At 37.1% G+C, this 23,468-nt stretch overlaps 1 protein-coding gene across 1 annotated transcript in view; it reads right to left on the bottom strand.

Annotated features, from left to right (window-relative positions):
• N (neurogenic locus Notch protein) overlaps nucleotides 1–20,672 on the bottom strand; it is a 42,131-nt gene extending 21,459 nt beyond the window's left edge. Inside the window, exons 1-2 of the mRNA XM_036819976.3 lie at nucleotides 19,815–20,672; nucleotides 5,841–5,931 (exon numbers count right to left, since the gene is read on the bottom strand). Of these exons, the coding sequence (XP_036675871.1) occupies nucleotides 5,841–5,931; nucleotides 19,815–19,974 (251 nt within the window). The 5' untranslated portion in view covers nucleotides 19,975–20,672. The remainder of the gene's footprint in view (nucleotides 1–5,840; nucleotides 5,932–19,814) is intronic.
• Nucleotides 20,673–23,468: the final 2,796 nt, after the last annotated feature.

The raw sequence follows: 23,468 nt of genomic DNA, 5'->3' as shown, positions 1-23,468 counted from the left end.
ATACGACATCAATTAGTTGGACTTGATCAATTTGTTTGAATGGGTTGGCGCTGTTGATAGGAATTTTGAAGGGATTACTTTGTATGGGTTCTTATCAGACTTGATTTTTCCCCACCTAATTAAGCTTTGATCTCATTTAATCTATTTTGCTAATCTTTCTTTTCGTGGGGGAGTCCCACACTGTTTGTTTTGATGATCTTTAATGATTTTTGATCTGTGACACCAACAATATCAGGAGATGAGACATGATCTCTGAACTAATTTATATTATTGGGATTTTTGCACAATGTATTACATTTAATGCATTTTTGTCTGGACTTTTAAAAAATAAGCTTTTATTAACTGCGCTTTAAAAGAAATTTGGCCCAAAACTGAGAAATGAAAAGAACAATAAAGATGATCTGTGGCGAGAAGAGGGGAAAATATATGAAGGTACCGAGAGCACACTTCTCGCATTACATGCACTCGGTTTTTCAGTTTTTCAGTTTTCGGCTTTTGCTGAGACGTGTTTTTCACGTGAAAATGTGCTCGTTTTTCCAGCCGCAGGTGCAACACGCCCAAATAGTCGTTCACATACTCCTCGATTCCCGATTCTTCCTATCCCTGGGCCTTTATCTATCGCTTCCTTTCACCCAGACAGTTCGTGTGGTATTTGCTTAGCTGTCCAAGAACAATGGGAAAAGGGAGGACAGAATGGAAAACGAACTGAACTGAACTGAAATGTAGTGAAGTGAAATGCGTGACCCCGGCTCACTAACAAATTTTACACCCAACAAATTTCCTTTCCGTTCTGTTTCCATCCATATAGCACCTATATACATATATCTATCTATCATCCATCCATCCATCCATTTTCAGCTGTTGTTTGCGGAGAGATTTAAGGTATTCTTCTTCGGTTCTGTTTTTGTTTGATTTCCCATTGTTCGTTGAGCAGGTAAAAATGCATTTTCTGACACTGGTCCGTCAAATGATTTCCACAGGTTCCAGTTTCCAGGTACCTGATATCTTTCCCGAAATATGTTATACACAACTCCCGATTTTATTAAGCTTTTACTGGTTTAATAAAGCGGAAAACCGTCTTATCAACGTGAACCATAAAAACGGCTTTAGGATGGGCTGTTTCACTTTGTCAAACTTGTTTGTTTTATGCAAATGACGATCAAACTGAACTATCGCCAATAAAAACTATCTTTATGCAGTCTGTTTGAAAATTTTAAATTTAACTGTTTGATAATAGCATAAAAACACCAATGATCATAATCATAAAGGTGGCTATCCGAACTCAACAGTGTTTTGTCATGAAATTTCTGGTATTTGGTATACTTATGCCCAAAGCTCTTATAATAAATGAAATTCGTTAAGATATTCGAGGCATTTCTTAGAAAGGGTTTTTAAAAAAAAAAGAACATCTTTGGCAATATTTTCTCACCAAAAATCGGAACTATGTGGTTATCCAAAATATTTTGTATTTTAAGTAGGATTGTTACACATATCCTCTATGGTTAGGCATTTTCCCAATTTTCCCAATTTTTCAGAAATTTTTGGGATGTGCTTTTCTTATATCAAAAACTCATATTATAACAGCTTATAAGACAAATCAGCAGCAATTTGTATCATTTTATGGTGGAAAGAGTTCCCAAAGAGAGGTGCCCCCACCAAAATTTCGATATGTGATTGCCCGACTTATGGATATGGGGTGATGAAATGATTTGTCGTCGGCAGTAGAAGAAAAACCAAAGGTATTTCCATATATGCATAATTAAGAGATGTAAGCCTGGGAAAATCTTTCATTTCAGTTATGAGAAGACAAAGCTCAGATTTATGTAATGCATCATTCCACATTCGAATAATTAACATTATGCCTTCTACGCTTCTTCTCTTCGCCCATCAAGCAACCGACCGACCAACCGATCCATCCATCCATCCATCCAGCCAACCATCATCATCAACTTGGTCTACCATCTTCAGCGTTTCGTGAGAATGCGCAACTTAATTGAGTTTCAATAAAACGTTTTAATTTGACCAAAGAGAGAGGCAACGAGACCTGGCTAAAGGAATTTTGTACGCCAACGCCTTGACTGCAAAAATAAAAAAGTAAATAAAAAAAAAATACGATAAAAACAGAGCACACACACAAAAGAAAAGGGAGCAAAGGGTCTCCTCTTGAAAAATGTAAAATGCAAGCGGAATGCACAATAAATATTCGCTACGCTTTTCGGGTAGCCAAGATCTCATGGGATGGGCCCGAACTCCTCGCTCTCTTCATCTCGAGACCCTTGTTTCTTCGGAGCTTGTGTAACACAGAAAAGCAATCAGAGCAGGTTGCAAACAAGTTTTATATATTTTTTTTCTTCAGCCCGAACATCCGAAGGATGTTCACATATATATACATAGAGAGATATATATATATATATAATAAAAATGGCTGCCGCAAGTTAAATGTGTCATCCCAGCACAGATGAAAAGTTGGCTTTTCCATTGTCATTTCCAGACCATAGACCATAGAGCATGGAGCATAGAGCATGGAACATCGAGCCCCATGGCCAATGTGCTTAATGATCAGTTAATTAAAGTAATTGCAGCCTGGAAATGCTTTTCCCCCTTTTTTTCACTTTTCGAGAAGAAAAGAAAAGAAATGAAAAGACAAGACATGAAAAGAAAAGAAAAGAACAAGAACAAGAAAGAGGAAAAGGTAGAAAGCAGAGAACATTTTCAAGTGCAAAGCGTGTGAGCCAAGAGTTCAAATAAAAACGTAAATTATTCTCCTGCGGTGAGTGTGTGTGTGTGTGCAAGCATTTAGAAACACGCACACACACACATGCGGTGCCTGAAAACAAAAGACTTAGGCAACGAACTTTTCCCACTCGACGGTTAATTCACTTTCTGGAGATTAAATACGTCTGGATATAGCGCTTCAAATCGATTTAGCTCAAAACTGTTTAATTAGCTACCACTTTAATTGGTTTTACTTGATATTTACCAAAATCAGCTATCAAAAATGAAATTCTTAAAAATAGACTATCAGAACTCAACGATCCTTGTGTTTTACAAGAAAATACTTGGTATGTGGCTTTCTCTTGACTAAAGTGGCTATAATAATAATTAAGTATCCACCGTCGAATGAAATTATTCTTCCTTATTAAAGTTTACATTTCGAATATTAATTTACGAGGGATGCAGTTTGTTTCCTCATTAAATGTACTTCCACAATCAATTCAAGCTGATCTCGTTTGTATTCTAAAACAGTGCAACAGTTGCCATGGCTGATCAGTTGCCTTTTTTGATCGGCCAGATCTTGGCGTTCGTTGTAAACAGAGTTTTCTAGCCGTTTCCCCCGCGGAATCGCTCCATGGAGAGACTACTACACATGTCAACCGATCCTGGCCCGCTCTTTCTTTAACTATCTTTGGGCAATTACATAAAAGCGCTTGGCTCTTAGCCTAAAACTGCGAGATGCCAGTTTAGTCTTTTTTTTTCTCTTGTTTCGTTTATATATTTTTGTGGCAACTCTTGGATCTCGGGGATCCGTGGGTTATTTTATTTTGCTTTTTCGCTGTTTAGCTCTTTCCTCGGCTGCCTTGCCTTGGTTTTGGTTTTTGCGATGATCATCAAAGGCACGATCAAGCCAATGGCCATGTGTATATATGTATATGTGCTGCCCTCTCTTTCTTGAAGACATTTTTTGGTTTTTTTTTTGTTTTTGATTTGGCGATAAGATCGCTTTGAACTTTTGTCTTGAGCTTGAGCTATTAGAGCTGATTTTTTCGGTCTCGTGGTCTTGTGGCCAACTGATCCTCGGATCGTTTTCGGCTGATCCATGCTGATCCATTTACCACATTTTCTTGATTTGGAATTGCTCTGGTTGTTTTTTGTGTCGTTGGCTTTTCTCTCTATTTGCTGGCCAAAAAGCTTAGCTTTTATTTGGCTTTTACGATCGCTTTTCCGCCTGCCAGCTTGTTTGTTTAATTGACTTGATTGCCAACAGTTTGGTTTTCATTTTGAGTGAATCGACCACGACACAACTGCTTTATTCCATTTTTTCTTTTCCTCTCATGTCAAATGTCATGTAGTCTGCGGCTCAATTTTGTCACTGCCATCTCAGAACAATGAGTTTGATTTATATGCCAAAAGAGCCAACAAAAAAGGCGAAGAAAAAGCGTTTCTTACTAGCGGTTTATGACATGTTAATGAGCAGCATCTCACGAACGACCACGCCCCCAGCGCCCCCCTTTTTTGGCGGAAATTTCTTTTGATGTATGAAACAGCATTTTTTTCTCCATCTTTTTTGATGAGTCAGCGAGCCGAACATCAACAAAGGCGAAAATAATGGTAAATAAAAGTGAATATTTAGCGCTAAACAGGAGAGAAGATTTAGAAATGCGTCGGTATTTAACTTTTTATTGACTAATGGTTGTTTGAAATTCGCTAAATTGGAACTACTTTTTTTCTGGCTATTATTATTAATATTATAATTTGGGGACAAAGAAAAACTAACGATTTTAAACACTGGAACTCTGAGTATTGCTAACCTAAGATTTATTTCAAAAAATACATATATTTTGTAAACAAATACTCTGAAAATGTAATTTATCTAAGCTATACTACAAAATAATTTAAGTGTTAAAAATATTATGAGTTCGCATAACTGATGTCATAAAAATAAAGCTAACATCAAAGTGGATCGCTGAAAATAGTCGGAGCATGAGTGTACGTCTCGAACTGCTTGGAATGCAATTCGATCTTAACTTTTTGTGAGTTCTTGCAATGAGTATTTCGTTAATTATGCCATGTAGGTTGGCTCGGCCCGCTTCACAGACTCGTAAAAATTGTTGACGACAGTCTGTCAAAATATATGGATATAGCGATCGTTTCACCGACTCGACCCGCGACTCTCCGCCCGGAGACTGGACTCTCTATTTATAATAACTCAAACAGAGTTATGCGTTGCGTACGTGCCGTTTGTTTTGGGCCGCATTTGATTTATTGCAAAGACAACAGAGGGAAATAGACAAAAAATCGAAAAGAGAGATAACTAAAAAAGACAACATACGGAGGAGGAAACAAAATACGAACATCGAAATACGAGGCGAGTGAAAATCATGCGAACCGGGCTAAAGGCACGAACCAGAGACTCCCAGACTCTCGTTTAGGTTCAAACCGATTTGCCAGGAATGTCGCTCGACAACGAGCCCGATTTGATTCGATCCGCAGAAGAGAAGACTGCAGACTGAGGACCAGAGACTGGAGACCGGAGACCAGGGACCGAAGACTGTAGACCGCAGACCGAAGACTAAAGACTAAAGATTGTGCGGGCGCTTTTGTCTGGCCAAACAACAACTTCCCTCCTTTTGTCTAGACGAATTTCGAGTTAAATTAAACAGAGTACACACACAAAAATCCCTTGTCCTTGAAGTTTAGCTCTTGATTGACATATGCAAATGCCGCCAAGACTTAACCCACGAACTCTTCCCCCTTCTGGAGACTTAAATATAATTTATTTGCTTTCAATCGATTTTATTTTAGTTGTCAGGCTAATTTTTGGAATCTTTGTTTCGCTTTACTCCTTTTTGCCATACAAATTGAAAGCCTTATGATATATTGCGTGTAACCCTATAATAGTCTATTTGAACTCTATAACCCGTACGTGTAATCAGGATATATTTGGTATGTGTCTTTGTTGTAACCAAAAGTTCTGAAATATATTAAAAATTTGGGTGTAACTCTACAATAGACTATTTGAACTCTATGACCCATAGGTCTAATCAGAAAATATTTGGTATGTGGCTTTCTTGTAACCAAAAGTTCTGAAATATATTACAAAAATCCTAAACTTTACTTACGCGCAGTAGGTTTGGCCATTGAGTTGTGTGACGCAGGTGCCGCCATTCTGGCAACCCAAACTTGTGCAGGAACCGGACACCAAGGCGGTATCTGCAAGGACAAATGGAAAAGGTTTATAATTAATAGAGGTTTAACAATAATAATCACTCAAAAAGTGGCAGAAACAAGTAGTATTTTTAATTCTAATATCTAAATGATAATATGCACATTATTTAACCAGGCTTCCTATATACATTCTTATAGACACCTTCTCAACTGACCGTCCATATCTGAAAGATCATGCTAACTTGTCGCCCATTTATGTCTACTTAACATGCCACATCGTTGTAAAGAGAAGAAAGAACGATATACTTGTGGGGAGAAGAGAGAATAAAAACATTCTTGTTCTGTTTGCAGAAGATCGGGAGATCGTATATGTATCTGCCTTTTAAGGGCAAACAGGCGGCATGTCAAAGTCACCGTCTTCATCATCATTATCATCATTGTTGCCAATCACAGACAAAAAGTTCACTGCACTTGAACTGCCCAGCGCTGCAGAAAATTAGTTGGATAAGAAAACTGAAACTTGTGCAATCAAATCAAATTATTATTATGCATAAAAAATACAGGCACACAAAACAAAAAAAAATACAATACAAAAAAAAGAAGGCACGCAAAAATTATGCTTATTCCATTGAAAAATATCTGGCACACAAAATTAAACAAACGAAGCCGCAAACAAGCAATCCCCCCAATTTCACTTCACCTCTTCAGGTTCTGTCATCCAAAAAAAATATATATCAGCTATGTACAGATGGGTTCAGAAAAGTAGCAAGCTTTTAAATATATCTAGTTTACACAACCTTAATTTAAAGTTATATTTCTAGAAGATATTTTCAATTTTTAAGATTTTGAGAACAAGAAATACTTTCTTTATAACTGAAGAAAATCAAGCAAACTTAACAAGAGAAAGATATAAAATCCTAAGAAAATTCATAAGAATCTATTCGCTCCATTTAAAATTAATAATTTGAATTGCATTCCCCAGCACTTTTCACACCTCCTCTGCTATTTTTTTGCGCCCAACTGTGTATATGTTTGCTAATTGGGCGTGTGGCGATTTCCTGCGATGAAAAAAAAACCAGAAAAAGATGGAAGAGGGGTTCCTAACTCAGCTGAACTCGGTTCTTCCATGCGGTTCAGTTCATTTCGGTTCGAGGCGACGACAATAAGTTTTGATTGCCCCCGTCAGGCGGAGATAAATAAATCGCTTTGTCTGCCGAAAGGGGCGGTGGGCGGCGGGGCGTGGCATTGGGGTGGGGGTGTATACATGTATGTACTCATGTGGCGAGTGCTGGTTATACACACACAATGAGTGACCACTGTACCGCCATGCATACACAAGCACAAATCAAATGCAAGAAGGCTTAACTGAATGCACAAATTGAAAATTTCCAAGAAAAGGTAACGTAAGCAAAATTATTAATATATTTTATTAATTAATGGGTTGTTGACTACTTGTTGTATTTTTTAAATTATTTAACTGATCAATATTAGTTGATTTTTAGCTATTTAACCAAGTTTTCCTAATACAACATTTATACTTTATATTTTTTAAAACCAAAAATAATTTTATATTTTAATTTGTGCTTTCATTTATAAATTTTTATATTTTTCCCGACTGATTTTCGCTCACTGTCTGTCGTCTCCTTTAAACATTGATGATCGATGGCTTGTGGACAAGACGTGGCATAAATCTCAAAGATATATAATATGTACGTATGTATGAATTTGCCTGATTAACTGGCTAATGACAATACATAAATAAAGCGGCGAGGGAAGCAAAAAATAAGAGATAACTTCAAATTGAGTCACATCCAGTGTGTGCGCAATATTGCAGAAATTTATGCAAAAGGAAAAAATTATTGCAGCATGCGCAGAGGTTGCTCTGCATTTGATTGTCTTCGTTTGCCCGCGAGTGTGTGTGCGTTTGTTTGTAAACTAATTGACCTCAATTAGTGTAAAAAAAATTAAACAGATGCAAAAAATAAAAAAATGCCACAAATCCAAAAGAGAAACAGATATAAATAAAGCGCAGTGTCAGTGCGGTGGGTGCAGCCTCTAAAAATCTACAGATTTAGGTTACTTTACAGTTCTCATAACATTTTCTAATCATTATTATTATCTAAAAAAATATTTATAAAATTTCTAATACATTTATTACACTTTCTATTGCCTTGGACTGCTTAAATCTGTTTAATTTGTTAAAAGCATTTATTTTTACTTTATTCTTTTTTATTCATTAGCTAACTTTAGTGCTCTTAACTATTTTTTAAGATTCTGTCATTTGAAGAATATGTGACAAAAGTGCGTACATAAAATGGACAAATGTCTGAAATTGAATTATACGGATTCCAGGTAAAGATCACACAAATGGGGACAGAGCTTAAATGGTTTTTTTTCGAGAGGTGTGGCCGGGGACTTATGACTCTGTTTAATTAATTTGCCGGCAAGAGGCGAGAAAGACAGAGATGGCATATGGGCACTCAACGCTTCATCGACAGAGCGTGAAAAGATTTTCAGTTTTTCAGCTAGCTTTTTTTCACATTTTTTTGTTTTCTACCTATCAGGGTATTTTTTATTGCGTGTGATTTACCGCACACATGTAAAATCAACGTGGAGTTGTTTTTGGCCCCCGGTATTTATGCGCCGTTTAGGCAGATGCCCAAGTGCACACATGCTTTTCCGCTTTTCCACCGCCGACAAATGAGCTGTTAATTGCTTGACTTGGCCCGAACCGAGTTAAGACCTAATTAAACTTGCTCAACGATATGTGTAATAGAGATTGGCCGTTTTAGTTATTTTGGTTTTGGTTTTGGTTTGGCGGGCAAATCCGGGGAATCTCTCAGAGTCACGACATTTCACAATCAACGATGAAAGCAGGCGTGACTGTGACTTGCAAATATCCGTGATATAGATCGATTAAAATGGAATGGTAGCGACAGCCAGTGTTGCATGTAATAAAGCCGAGTTATTCCTTTTTTTCAAGGGGTAAATTCAATTTGTGTAAGGCCTAAAAGATTTTAAATAAATTAAAATTATATATATTAGTTAATTTTTGGTAATGATAAAGTTAAGGGGCACCATAAAAGCTGTCATCTACCATCTGACACACTTTGTTGGCCATAAAGCGATCGATGAACCACTTGTAATTACCCCAAAAAACAATTTACGTATGTATCAAACAAATAAAAACGACAAAAAAAGGAAGCCAAGACAATAATGAAATATCTCCGCTCGTTTTTTCTTTATAAATGGCGCTTATCGAATTTAAATTTTTCGCATTACCACATACGAAAAAAAGAAACAACAATGAAAAAGTAGCAAACGCTATCAGCATAATAAGCAACAACAGCTTCGACAACTAAAACAAAAAGCAACCACACCAAACTAAAACAAGAAAAACACCAACAATCACCAGAAAAAAAAACCAAACCACGGCCAAAAATTTCTCACGCTTTTCTCTAAGCAAAAAAAAATATAATAAAAACGTATCAACAAGAATGTCAGCAAGTGAAGATATAAAATAAAATGGCAGACAAATTTTAAAGCCTTAGTTAATTCTAATTATAAACTTAGATTTTCTCTCTAGTTGGGGGAAAATTTGCAAATGTTTTTGATAGACACACTAGCATTGCATTTATTAAATACTTTTTTATAAATCATATCGAAAACCGAAACACCAGAAGCTTTTTTGACCTTATCGCCTCCATAACAAATCCATTTCGCTGGGCCCACTCTCTTATCTAAATTCAGTTCATGTTTATTCATGATTTTTATTTGGCGGCAGTTTCGCCACAATTTTTAACTGGATCAGAAAAATCCGGATGCCTTAAGCGATCAATCAAGTAAATAATATATAAGTGCACTTAAACAATATACATAGGTCAAGTCAATCAACATTAATAGTTCTACTTCTTTTAAATCAATAATAAAATACTTAAGTAATATATTCACCATTTAATTTTTTGAGTGTTCTTCCCTTTATGAAAATCTATTAAATTTAAATGATATCTTTAAAGTGTGTTAAACAATGGATGGGTTCAATATATTTTAAATGGTAATATTTAATTATTTTTATTGTCAATCAAAAGACACCGTTCATAAGCTCAGCATAACAGTTTCTTGAAAGGAATCTTTTATGATCTTCCGAAATAAATCTCATTAAATTTCATATTGATCGTTTAGCCCCCGCAATATATCTTTTGTTTCCATTTTCGTGTTCTAAAGTGTTTCGTTTGTAATTGATCTCTTCTTACTCGTATATTCATGCACATTTATTTGCATATATGTCTGAAGTGTATGGCGAGATGATAAAAGAAATTTTCATAAGCAATTTGCGTCGCAAAAAAACTGCAACAGTGATAAGCTGCCAAAGAAAACGAAGCGACCATCGAACTATCATTATTTCTATGGGAATTGTTCAGAAAATGATCACAAATTGCTGCGGGGGCTAGCAAAAAATAAATACTTTGCCTACATAAATGAGTAATGGCGAGTGGGAAACTGTTGGAAAGAAGTATAGCTAAGGAGAAAATAATAGTTGTAGACAATACTTCGGGTTCAAATTACGATCTTTTATTTGAGTAAGGAATCATGCTGACAGACAATTAAAATTAACCACCCAAAAATACCAAAAACAAATTTTAAGGACTATCGAGGTCAACATGTGATATCGATATAATCGATAAGTAAATAAAGTAGTTGCTTTTAGTTAATTTTACATAAAAGCCAAAGCTTATGAGTACACATGTTTTTTCTTTAATTTATTGAGTTTACAATCCCACATAAAGACATTTATTGACAATTAAATTTCAAAAAACAATAAATATCGATTTAATCGATAACTTTTTTGTGTGGCCAATAAACCATATTATAGAAGATGCCCAGGGCAGTGGAAAATGAGCGTCATGCAGAGGCGTTGTAACAACAGCAGCAGGCAACAAAATGCGGAAAGATTGTAAAGTGTTAATGAAAAAGTAGCCGAGATCGCTGGAGAAGTGAGTAGCAAAAGGCTCGAGTGGGGGGAAAAAGGGGGAGTGGCACACAGGGGCGGTGGGGCGTTGGGGGCGTGGAGCGGGGGCAAGTCGTAAAACGTATAAACGAGTGTGGGAACCGACGTCAACGAAACACAACGTCTCGCTCTTTCTTTTGGTCTTTTTGGGTTATGTGGCATGGAATTTTGCCTTGGCTCTCTCTTTCCCTCTCCCTCTCTCTTTCTAGCCCACTCCCATCTGTCTCTTTCGCACCATCTATCCCCATCTCTCTCGCCCCCTGTATCTCTATCTCTGCTAACCCCTTTTGTTTGGTCCGAAGCGTCTGAAGCTTTTGATAGATTAATAGGCCACTGTCGTCGGCGATAGCAAAAAAAAAGAAAAAACTGGAAAAATCTAAACAATATAAATATCTATAGAAAATATAACTAGACGCCAGTGCTCTTCCCTATCATAACCCCCGATATCCCCGTCACTGATTTCCCCATTCATACGTATAATTTTGGATCATTGGGGGAGGAAGTTTGTGGTTTTTGCGGTCTACGAAATTGTTATTGCAACATATGTTGAAATAGATTTTGGATTAGACGATTTTTTGTAAGGGGAGAAAACCCAAGGGGAAATGCCTGGGAATGTGGTTTATGGGTTAACTGATTGATGTCTTAATGAATGGGTTCGGACCAGACTTTTCTTTATCAATTTGTAAAGGAAAAGAACTACGAAACTAATTACTGCAATATTTCTAAATATGAGATGTGCTGGAAATTTGAAATAAATGATCAACCATAAAACGAATAAATATTATTAAAATTGATATCCGTAAGCAAACAAATGAACAAGAAATTAGTGAATAATATAGTGGAATTTGTTTGATCCTTAAATTATACCAAATATTAACACCTTAGTTTTAACTTCATTTTAAAGATTAACAATTATCATTTCTTATTAACTTAGGTAAGTAAAAACAAACCCCCGTTTTCAAGTGGCAAGCAAAACTTTTCACAGTTGAGCGCTGTTTCCACTTGATGATCATCATCAGTCGCTGTTGTTTTCCCCCGTTTTCCACACCGACTCGCATTTTTATTTTCCCACATGCGAAGCTCGGATGATTAGCATAATGCTTAGCCAAATGAAAGATAATATTATGAGAATAATTGACCTACCCGACGATGTAATTGAGTGCATGATAAGAGGGGGTGGAAAATGTGTTCTGGGGGGGGAGGATGAGTATGATAAACAGCCCTCGGGAAAGGACACACAGCTGCAGTTGTAGGTAATCTATATATCTATGTATGTATTTTGGTAATTCAAGTGCACTTGAAAACATATGCGACACTTTGACAAAATCCGCCCTCGCTGGGAAAAAAATATATTTAAAATATATCTAGAGAGAGAGGCAGAGAGAGCAATAGAGAGGGAGAGCCAGAGTTCAAGAGGTCGTGGCCGTAGGAAATGCGCGCCAAACTGAAAAAAGGCCGCGCAGGCGCACAAACAAAAAGGGTTGTTGCTCGAAAATCCATAAAAATAATGGCATATGAGTGATATTGTACGAAGTCCCGTCTCTCTCTTACTCCTCTTGTGTATACTTTAAATAAACTGAAGCATTTAACACTTCCGGCAGACAACAAACCAGCGTGTGAATGTTTAGTTAAAGTTCGGAAAAGGGAACAAAAATGTGAAGGAAAGAAAAAAGTCAGAGTCTTCGATTCATATTTACTTTCCGCCTCTGCTAATTTGTCACCAGAGTTAGAAATGCTAGTTCTTCTGGCGCCGCCTAGCAAATGGCCTTATGCAAATGTCGCGCAGGTTGCAAGTGCTAAGGGAAAAGCCAAAGAGAAAGAGTCTGAAAATCCAGAAGATGCATCGGAAAGATATGCCTAATCAATGCTAAGTGATCGTTCGGTTGAAGTGGAACCGAGATGCTAATGATCGTTGCATTAAAGATACCAGCAGCCGTGGCCTAAAGAGTTGCTTAAAATTCATTTCATGCACTATCCATCCCTTTATCATAAAAATGTTGTAAACATAATAGTTACTTTTTAAAACTATTCCATTTATTATTATTAAAACCCAAACCGCTTAACTAAGCCACTTTAAAACATCGATTAAATTTATAAAACAACTAAAATAATATTTTATTACGCATCGATCATAGAAATAGTATAAATCATTTTCCAAAAATCCTTTAAAAATAGTATTTTTATTATATTTAAATTTGTAATAATTTTTATATATTAGGTTTCTCACTTTGTTCACATCCTAATTGTTGCTGGGAGGAACCACCAGCCATAACAGAGTACATCCTTTTTGTACTTCCTTGAGTTTCCCAAAAGCATCTTAAGTACTTTAGAGCCAACAACTGTCAGATGCTTGAAATTTGAGATACATTTTCAAGTGGCAGCTTGAAGCATGTGTTTATCCCAGTGTTTGTGTATCCTGCAGTTTTTAAGGTATTTTTTATTTTGTTAAGTATCTGTCTTGGTATCTAGTTACTTTACATTGTATCCATTACTCTTCAGATGTAAACTTAATGGAACATAACCATGTTCTACATCTTAATACTAAGGAATTTCTAGTTAGCAGTTAATTCCACATATGTACATAGTCTTAAATGGTTTTGGGTTCATGAATCATTCGTATCTTTATTATTGTTGCATGATTGCCATCTTTATGATGCGCAATCCTTCGGATGTATCTTTTAGGTTTCTAAGGCTCTTGGGACCACCATGAAACGTATCATTTCGCCATATCATCCCGTATCTTTTGGCAGTGCGTTTTCCTTCGACCTCCGATCATTATTATTATTATTATGCAAGCCAAAGTATCTATGCATCTCTTAAAGTCAACCACTCACTTCAGCTTGGACCGATCTCTATTTCTCCCCCTACAGATGGTTCTCAAACACGCATATGAGGAGGAAGACGGAGAAGGAGACGGATAAAGAGGAGAAGAAGAAGGAACAGGAGGAGGAGGAGGAGATGGAGAAAGAAAAGACAAAGTCGGAGCAATTTCAGTTTCAACTTGAGAAGACGACGAGCACACGATCGGCGACTGTCGTCGATCCGCTCAAGTGTATATAATGATGATTGTCATTTTTCATTGCCTCCTCCAAAACAGGATAGAAGACGGGAAAGAGACGGCTATATATTGAGGGAAAGAGAGGGCAGAGAGCCGTGTTAGCTTGGCCAAGAAGTTTCTATGCCAACTGATTGCGTTTGCCCAGGAAATCGTAAATTTCTTTAATGGCAAGACAAGAGCAAAGAAACACAATTTCTAAATTTATGTAACGCAGCACCCAAAAGCAATTTTACAATAATTTTGTATTTTTGGATTTATTTCAGTTGTTAGAAAACATAAATAGAATTATTTCTGAACAAGAAATCAATCTAATCCAAAAAAATCCCCTAGAAATTAAAAAAAAAATACTTTCGCGAATTCTTGAGCATCTTTGACCCATCTAATTGTAGTTCCCGGAATTCTTCAGCCTCTAGAAAGGGCTTAATATTACTAGAGTTTAAAATTGGTTGACAAAACAAGACAAAGGTATTTTTATTTACACTTATAGTAGTTTTTAAAATTTTCGCGAATTCTTCAGCATCTATTCGTGGTGGTAACCACCAATTTTCTATTTTAAAGACCAAGTGAGAGAGCTGGTTGTATAAGAGTGTCGGAGCTGATTTCATGGCAACATAGCGTGCGACGGGGGATTTCCAGGGGGCGTGGCAGGGGCCCAGCCTAAAAGCCCAAAAGCCTGGAAGACAAGAAGAGACCGGGCCAAAAGCGAAGGAGAGAAACCAAACCAAACCAAACAAGACACTTTGGGTAATATCTATAAAAATCGCTGTTGGTGTGTGTGTTTCTGCGGGGGGAAAAGGGGCGGGTCTGGGTCGAAAGGAGGGGTTCTTCTGAGGTTGTCAGCCTTTTTTCTTCTTTTTTTTGTGGTATCTCTCAGATACTTCTACTTGGCGATCGCGTTCGCGTTCAAGAACAAGCCACACAAAGGAGAGAAGACCAAAGAGACCAGCCAAGAAAACCCAAGAAAAAGAAAAGAAAAAACTAAAAACTTGTTCGGTCAGTGCGTTCGTCGTCTCTGTTGTTGTGTGTATCTTGTATCTCTCCGTCTTGGCTCAAATTGTGAATGTGTGCGAGTACCTGTATCCATATAGATATACCGACTCGAAATGTACATGTGTTGGCCATAAAGAAAACTCATTAAACTGGCCATGGCAGAAAGAGTAAGTCAGGGCGCACTAATTCGCCTGGCCATCATTAAAAGTCAATAAAAGGCAAGAAGAGAAGAGTCGAGTCAAGTCAAGCCAGGCCAAGTTGAGCCGAGCTGAGATTTAGAATCCATACAATCCATGGATTTTTGTAAGCGGATTTAATTGCAGCCGACACATGTGAGGACTGTTTTCATAATTAGTTTGGCCAGCTAAACATTACACATATATAGCATATCTATAGAGAAGAAAACCTCAATTCATTCGACGGCCATTTGAGGCATTTTCCCAAGACAAAACTTGGAAAGTAGTTGTCAACATACACTGAAGAGAGAGATGGGCTGGGAAAATGATTTTCATGTTTATGCAATGACTATGGGAACAAATAACAAATATCAGAAAAGACAGCAAAGTGTGCAAAAAAACATTGCGAATTTCCGGGGAGAGAAGAGTCTGGGGGGGCAGGAGAATCCTACACATTGGCAAACCGAATTCTACCTGAAAAACCTTGCCAATTCTGGTTTCAAAGGTGTGTCCCGAAAAACAGGATCGGGATCGGGATCGGGATCGTCTGGAACGGAACTGCTCTGCCGTATATCCAATGCCATATCAAGTGACCAGGCAACAAGATTCCTCTCGTCTCCCCAACTTTTTTCTTTTTTATTTTACTTTATCATTTACAGGTTTTTTGTTTTTGGCCAGGCGAAAGGCAAGGAGTAACAGCAGATTTAACACTTGAGAAATTAGCCGATTTCATATACCGTTTTTTAATTAAGTCTTCTTAAGTTACTGATGGGAAAGTTATATATATTTTCCTTTTTTTTTTTGGGTCTTCGTCGGCGGCGTCGATTAATTAATAAATGCGACAGTAAATGGTCGATAAGTGGTTGTCTCAAATTAATTGAGACGCCGAAATAAGAGAGACTTTCACAATAATCTGGGCTTTTAAGTGTCGCGTCCTTGGAAAAGGGTTTGAAGTCGTGAGAATTGGCCTGGTTTTTTATTTTGGGTGTAGTAAATGCACTTCAGTCGCCTTTTTTTTTGCGATTTATTGATTTACTTCAGTTAATACATATTCCCGAATTGCTTTTCAATTAACGAATGCTAATTAAACATCAATTGATTACACAATGTTGTCTTAATGGGTTAATTTTAACTTGAAAAAAAAACAGAATGGCTAGGAATGTTGTCTGAGCATTTTTTTATGATAATTTTATGTATGACTTATTCAAATTTCCTTAATGCGAATTGCATGATAACTTTGATTACTTGAATAATCTATTAACGATCGCTAGTCGAACTTTAATTGATTTTGCAATATGCAAAAGGGGATTTGGTGTAAGAGATTTTAACCTTTTCATAGTGTATTATTACTTGCACCCCTTTAAAGGTCACGTTTTAAGTAGTTATTTTTTTGTTCACATTTCCCAGTAATAAATCTAGATAGTCTCCTACCCTCATACTCTAGCCGATCCTTCAATTTAAGTGCTCCCCTTCCCCCTTTAATTGTATTTCCATTAAATTTAGTTGCAACTTTATGTGGATGATCCATTCCGATCATAAAATGCACATTTTTACGACCCATAACCATGGTTATGCAGCGCTATGTATACGGACTTTATGCGCATGGGTCATATAGTATTTATATAGTATTTGCTGGAAGTCTAGGCGAGGGCTAATTAAGGAACCGTCGTGTGCGTGACTTACGAAAGTCAAGAAATGTGTTTTTGGTTTTCCTTCTTTTTTGTTTTTGGGGTGCCCACAGGATATACAGGAAATAGCTGAGAGAGCGGGCAAAAGATACAAAAGTATCTGAAGCGATACTCTCTCTCACATTTCCCCCTCTCGCTCGCTCACCATACCATACTATACTATACTATACTACTATGTATATATCGTAATTTGATCTTTGAGCAAACAGCAGAAAGGACGCGCATGTGCAATATGCCCAGGATTCAGGGGTTGCTCCTGCCTTTCCTGCTGTTTCACTTTTGGCTCCAGGAGCCCAGCTGTCGTTTATTCCTCCTATGCGCTACACATCCTATAGAGTCCCTTTTGCCCCGAGATATGATGAAATCGAATGCGGTGGTTGTTGGTCCCCGAAACCGTTACGTGCCACATTAAACCTGCAAAAAAATAATACCCTAAATTGGTGGCTAAATGCAGGCGTTCGATCGCACAAAGTTGAACAAACTTGGATTGGAGCAAATGGGGCGTAAATTTGTGAGAACTTAATATGCACAAAAAATGGAAAATAAATCTCAAGTTGTTTTACTAAAGGAATTCCCTTAGCAAGATGTCAGGTTTACCACCAAAAAAACTTGGAAGTCTACTTATGGTTCCTTTTGATCTCCGTAAAATTAAGCTTAAACCAGTTTTTTTTTCTCAATGATCAAATATTTTGTATTGTAATTTTGATTAACTCAATTTCTACCACCTATAATACTATTACAAAGGTATTTTTTCTTCCGTGCAAAACTCTCTATATATGATAATTAATTTTATAGTTTTTTTAGTCCATTTATTTACTTTTTACTACAACTTCCTTTTGCTAATTTCTTGCAGCTGAGAAATGCAAATGTTTTGTCGCTCGCAAAGATCACACGATCGCCCATGGCTAATAAACCCAGAAAAAAGAGTTTAGGAGGCGGAAACCCGAGCTCAGGAAATGCCTAGGTAAAAGTTATAAACATAATAGTTCAATGATCTTCAGTTGCAGCTGTGAAGAAACAAAGACTGAGTGAGTAAGAATGAAATTCCCATATGGTATAGAATTTTGGTAACGATTATTTAATTACTGGAAAACCAGATGCACTGATTAATGGATCTTAAGACCCAAGAATATAAAACTACATAGAATTTAGTAATTCTTACTATTATAATATTTCTACATTTTTAATTTATTTTACTAGGTGCTGAAGATATCTTAAAAATATCATCATAGCCATTATAAAATTATAAATGTACATATATTGCATTATCGAAATTGAGAAACCAAATGATTCTAATTTTTTGTCGATTATATTAAATATGATATAAGGGTTCTTCAGTTTTAGTATTAGTTTTAAATGTGTTTATCATTTCTTGAGCTGCATTTCCCCACTTTCTCAGCGCTGAGCCCAGAATTCCGCTTAAAAGATTTCGAGTTCCGTGGAAAGTTGACATTTTACTGAGGCAATCGACCCTAAGTACACCTACAACCGATCCGATCCGGTATTTACTCAATGATTAGACAACGGCCGTTCCATATGCAAATAGCAAACCAAATACCAGTTGTCAAATAAAACCCTATATGTACATATATGGCATATATCATGCGGAGGGTTCACTTCCAAAAGTTGGAAAGGAAGTTGTCCACTCGAAAAACAAATAGCGCAGCAAAAACACAAAGGAAAAAGTACTGGCAAAGAAAAATTTGCCTTTTGCCGACGGTAAAAACAGTCATTTTTTATTATTTTACTTGGTCGGTTTTGTCTTTTTTTTTCGAAAAGGTGGGTTTTCAAATCTGAGAGCGCATGCGCAGTCAGCAGAGAGCGAAAAAGAGGAAGAACGAGTACCAGAGAGAGAGAGAGAGGAAGCGAGAGAAGCCAGAGAGAGAAAAAAAACGACCACCTGTCCGAAAACTGACAACAAAGCGAAGCGAAGGAAGACAGCGAAAAGGAAGCGCGGTGAACACAAGCCACATAAAGGAAGGCAACGAAGGAGCAGCGCAAAAGGGAGTCGGATGAAGAGGGGGCGAAAGGGGAGTGGGAAAAACACAGAGTGCACATTTTCAAGAAGTTTTAGAGCTGCATTAATCGAGATTCGAATTCCCCTGCAGATCCTTAAAGTTGAGATCATAAATGATATAATTTTATGTTTATAATATCTGATTTTATATCTTGTTTTTTTCAAATAAATTAAAATACTAGAATCACCAAATTAAAAAGTAGTTTTCTAAATATATATGAAAAATTTAAACAAATTTAAAGATTTTTATAAAATAAACCAGTCAATGAATAGGGAAGGTATATTTAACAAACTTTTTCCTACAACTTTAATAATATTTAAAGTGTCAAATATTAATAAATTTTAAAAAATAAAAGGATGGTTTAAGATGGGATTATAGGTTGCCAGTTAAAGGTAATACAATTGGAAGTAAGTTGTTTTTTGAAGATCGAAGCTTTGGTGGTAAGGAAATGCAGTTAAAATTCCTTAAGTTAAAAGTACATTCGGTTGTTCCAGTTTTAAAAGATTAGAAATAGAAGTAGATTGGAAGTTTTTTAATTTGTTTAATATAAAATTCCCTGACTAAAGGTTCTTAAACGTAGAAAACGATTTATTGGAAAAGTTGGAATTCATTTTTAAGCGGTAGGTTTCAATAATGTAGGTATTTTATAAGGAAATTTTATTTAGTTATTGGAGTCGGTTTAAACTAGGGTCTAGGAAAAACTAAAAGAAGTAACCATGAAGTGGATCCGACCAAAAAATACCATATTAAACTAAGAAGTATTTATAGATGTTTTTGATGTATAGGCCCGGGAATCGGCTTAAACCCCTTTATAATAATATAATACAATATAGAACCAGCTAACACCTAAAATTGGTTCGATTTTTAGAAGTTTTGGGAGTACAAAACCGTTCTTTAGAGCCCTGGAATTTCTGTTTGTGCGCCCACCCCGTTTTCTCGCGACTTTTGCTATGTCCCCGTCATTCTAAGCGGCGTCTCCGCTTTACTCACCAGTTCCGCGGACGGTGTTTGGCAAATTCGCAAACGCCAGCGTCAGCAGCAGCAGAGGCAGCGACGCCGGCAGCGACGCAACGGCGTGCATTTTGTTAATCCAACAACAAATCCAAGTGTTTGGTGCGCGACTGCGACGTCGGCTGCGCTGCGATTGCATTGTAATCCAGTTTTCCAGTTAACCACTTTTCCAGTTTTTCACCTCTTCTCTGCGCTCCTTTCCTATTTTCGGTTTCTTTTTGGGCTCTCCTCTTTGGGCTCTCTTTGAGGATGTATTTTTGAGGATATTTTTATAAATTTAAATGTTTGTTTTCTAAGCGGTTGCTTCTCTTTTGTATAGTTTTAAACTTTAGGACTTAAAGCTTTATTTGATCAACTAAGAGGAGGCACTCTCCCGACGACGGCGACATTTTCCGTTTTGAAACATTAAAAAAAATGCCAAAAAAACGCTATTTTTCTGTGTATTTCTTTCTTTATTTTTGTGAGGATCGAGCAGAAATTCAAATTCAAACCGACGCCGCACGCTTGCGTATTGCTCTCTCCCTCTTTTGTTTCACTCTCCTTCTCACTCACACACACGCGACTCGAGGTAGATACACTTTTCGAAAAATCCTTGTTTCTTTGCTTCTTCTTTCTGTTATCCCTTCCACAAGAACTCCTTTTTCAGCGGCTTTTCTTGCAGCGCCATTCTCAATTTGTGTTGTTTTTCTATATCCTTTATTCTTTGTGTCGGTTTTCCTTGCGTGCACTCACTTTCAAAAAAAAATAAAACTGTGTTGTGTGTTTTCCAGGTTCCTCAGACTTTTACGCTCGTCCGCTTTCACAACCGTTTCGTCCACTCAAAAAAACCGATCTGTTCGAAACGGCGGTGTGACCGTCGGATGGCGAAAAAGGAATACCGTCTGCGAGGCGCCATCTTGTTGGCGCGCTTCTTCGAATACTGCCAGATCGGTTGAAGAATAAATAGGAGCTTGGGAGGGTGTGCCCGCTATGCTAGGTTGGTGTATCGACTAGCTAGGGAGGATGTATCCGCTATAACAGGAGGGGTCACCCTAAAAATAATTGTTCTGAAAATCTTTTTTAGTTTTCTAAAGAAAGACATTTGCATTTTCGAAGATTTGTTGTTTATTTATTAATTTTACAAATATTGCTGCCCCAACATTTTTTACAAAGTGGTTTAGTAATGATTGAATGGAAGCTAATTTATGTAACATAACAATTTAAACTGTTTGTTCTTGATTTGAAAATATATTTTAATGTAGGTAAATAAATAAAAAAGGTAACGATAGCCACAATATAATTCGAGCACACATAAAATCGATACGCATCAATAGGAAGACAAAACATATATTTATTAAATAATGGGCAATATAAGTCTAAGATCGTAAAACCAGCGGAAATCCTTACAAATATTTTTAATACGACTGGAATAAGCTCCACAATTAAATTTCAATTCTGTAATAAAATAATAAAAAATTGTTAATTTGTTTTTAATTAAATGTGTTGTCAGAATTTGTAAGTCATAAAAAAATGTTTAAAATGTTATTCGCGATTTTATTAACCTAAAAAGAATGGTAAAAATCCAAGTATTGGATGTCAATCTTTTAGGCTAAATAAAATGTATTCGGCCTTAAGACACATTTTTCAGAACCACCTAACAGAAGATATATCAAATGATACGTTTTCATGTTGCGAAAGATTATTCGTAAACCAATTGGCTCAAAGTACCTTTCCTAATCCAACACTTTTCTAAATCTTCTGGTGCAGTTTTCTCAGGCTTGTTCATTGTATTTGTTTATTGTATTTAATCCAATAAATTCTGCACTGCTCGCTTAAAATACGTTTTTACATAAAATCCGATGTCTTGTTATGACCTATTATGTTAAACAAGCTTTGGCAAAGTTTGTAGTACCACTACCGTCCGCTAGGCGCCGTGGCGCTCGAAATCGAAACGCCATGGAATTTGATTAAGACCTTTCCAGTACGAACGTTCTTAAAATGTTAAGCATGAAATCGTTCTTATGCAAATCAAGACTGTTTGTACTTGATTTTAGCACAATGTTTTTACTGAGTGTATGCAATTCCTAAACAAACTTAAAATGAATTTCTAAAAAATATTCAGACAAGTCGCTGCTGCAACAAAAAATCCAATAGCGTGGTGCTCAAAAAGTGGTTTAAGTTAACAAAATGCATTTTTATTCTCGTGCTTTTCGTGGGTGACAAGAAAAATAAGGTGCGTTTTTTTAAAGGAGAGTTAATGTCTAAAGCTGACGTCCGTAGAATCCAGTGCCGCCAAAGCCGTCGAAGGCGTTGCTGTTGGCACCACCACCGCCACCGCCATTGGCATCCGTATTGAACGCACCGCCGACTCCGAATCCACCGGCACTGGCATCCGAATTGGCACCACTGCCCCCGAAGCCGCCGGCGTTGGCTCCCGGTCCCTCTGGGGGACCGCATCCTGGCTGTTGCCATCCTTCACCACCTGCGAGTTCGTGCTGGTGGTCACCGAGCTCAGCAGGCCACTGCTGCCTTCTTCTTCCAATTCCGAACCTAAGTGGGTTACAAAATAGATCAAAATGTGAGAAACTCTGGGCGCTAGACGGGATTAGTGCTATGAGCATTTGTGAGCGCTAGAGTGGGTGTGGCACCCTGCTGAAACAAACTTGCGCTGCGCTTGCGCAGGAAGCCTAAGAATCTGCATGCTTAATCCCAACATTCTAGTTCTTACAGTTTTCGAGATCTCAGCATTCATACGGACGGACGGACGGACGGACAGGCAGACAGACGGGCAGAATCGTACGTATTGGCGGTTGGGGCGGAAATATGGGGTCATCTTCACACTGTGGTGCCATTATTGGGGCATCCTAGATGAACTTGGTGGTGACATTAGCTGCGCATGCGCATGAGCTCAAAGTTCCCCTGGTTTCCAAAGTTCAAAACGGTTGAATTATTTCATCCTTACCAACATTCGAAGTTATTATCTTCATCATTTCTTCGCTGAACAAGAGTTTCATAAACTCCCCGTCCTCCTCGTCCGATGAATCTACGCCAGGCCTATCCCGAATCGAGGGAGTACAAAATTCGACTTTGGAGCGACGTGCCATTTAAAATTATTAATGCAGGACAAGTCTACAACCTCAGTTTTACTAATATCAAATGTCGAACTGAATTGTCAGACATCAACTTTTTCAACAAATTTATCAGGTTGCTGCGTTAGCAATTGTCGTTCGATAAATCCTATCTGCTGAAGGCCAGAGTTGTCACCCTACTTCCTTAAAAAGCCATGAAAACTATAAAACATTTTAATATCGTCAGTAAGCAATATTTGTTTTAAAATCAATTTAGAAAGTATACTTAAGTTTTTATTAACTTCTAAGTAATGTTAGGCATTAAGTTATATCCTGGGTATTCCCTAAGCTGTTGAATTGCTAAATTGTTGAAGTTTCAACAGATTGCGCCAATTGAGTGAACGACCCTAAATGTCTCTTCCTACATTTTCCAACAGCTGTGGACAGTTTTAAATTTTTTCGGAAGTACACACACGTAGTATTTGTTTTTCATTATCAGGATATCATTATCATGGATATTTAAGGAAATAGAGTGACAACTCTGGTTTTCAGCAGATAGGTTTTATCGAACGACAATTGCTAACGC

The sequence above is a fragment of the Drosophila suzukii genome, chromosome X, assembly GCF_043229965.1.
Source record: "Drosophila suzukii chromosome X, CBGP_Dsuzu_IsoJpt1.0, whole genome shotgun sequence".
Classification (NCBI taxonomy): Eukaryota; Metazoa; Arthropoda; class Insecta; order Diptera; family Drosophilidae; genus Drosophila; species Drosophila suzukii.
Note: the sequence above shows the minus strand (reverse complement) of the source record. Positions and strands in the feature narration are given on the sequence as shown.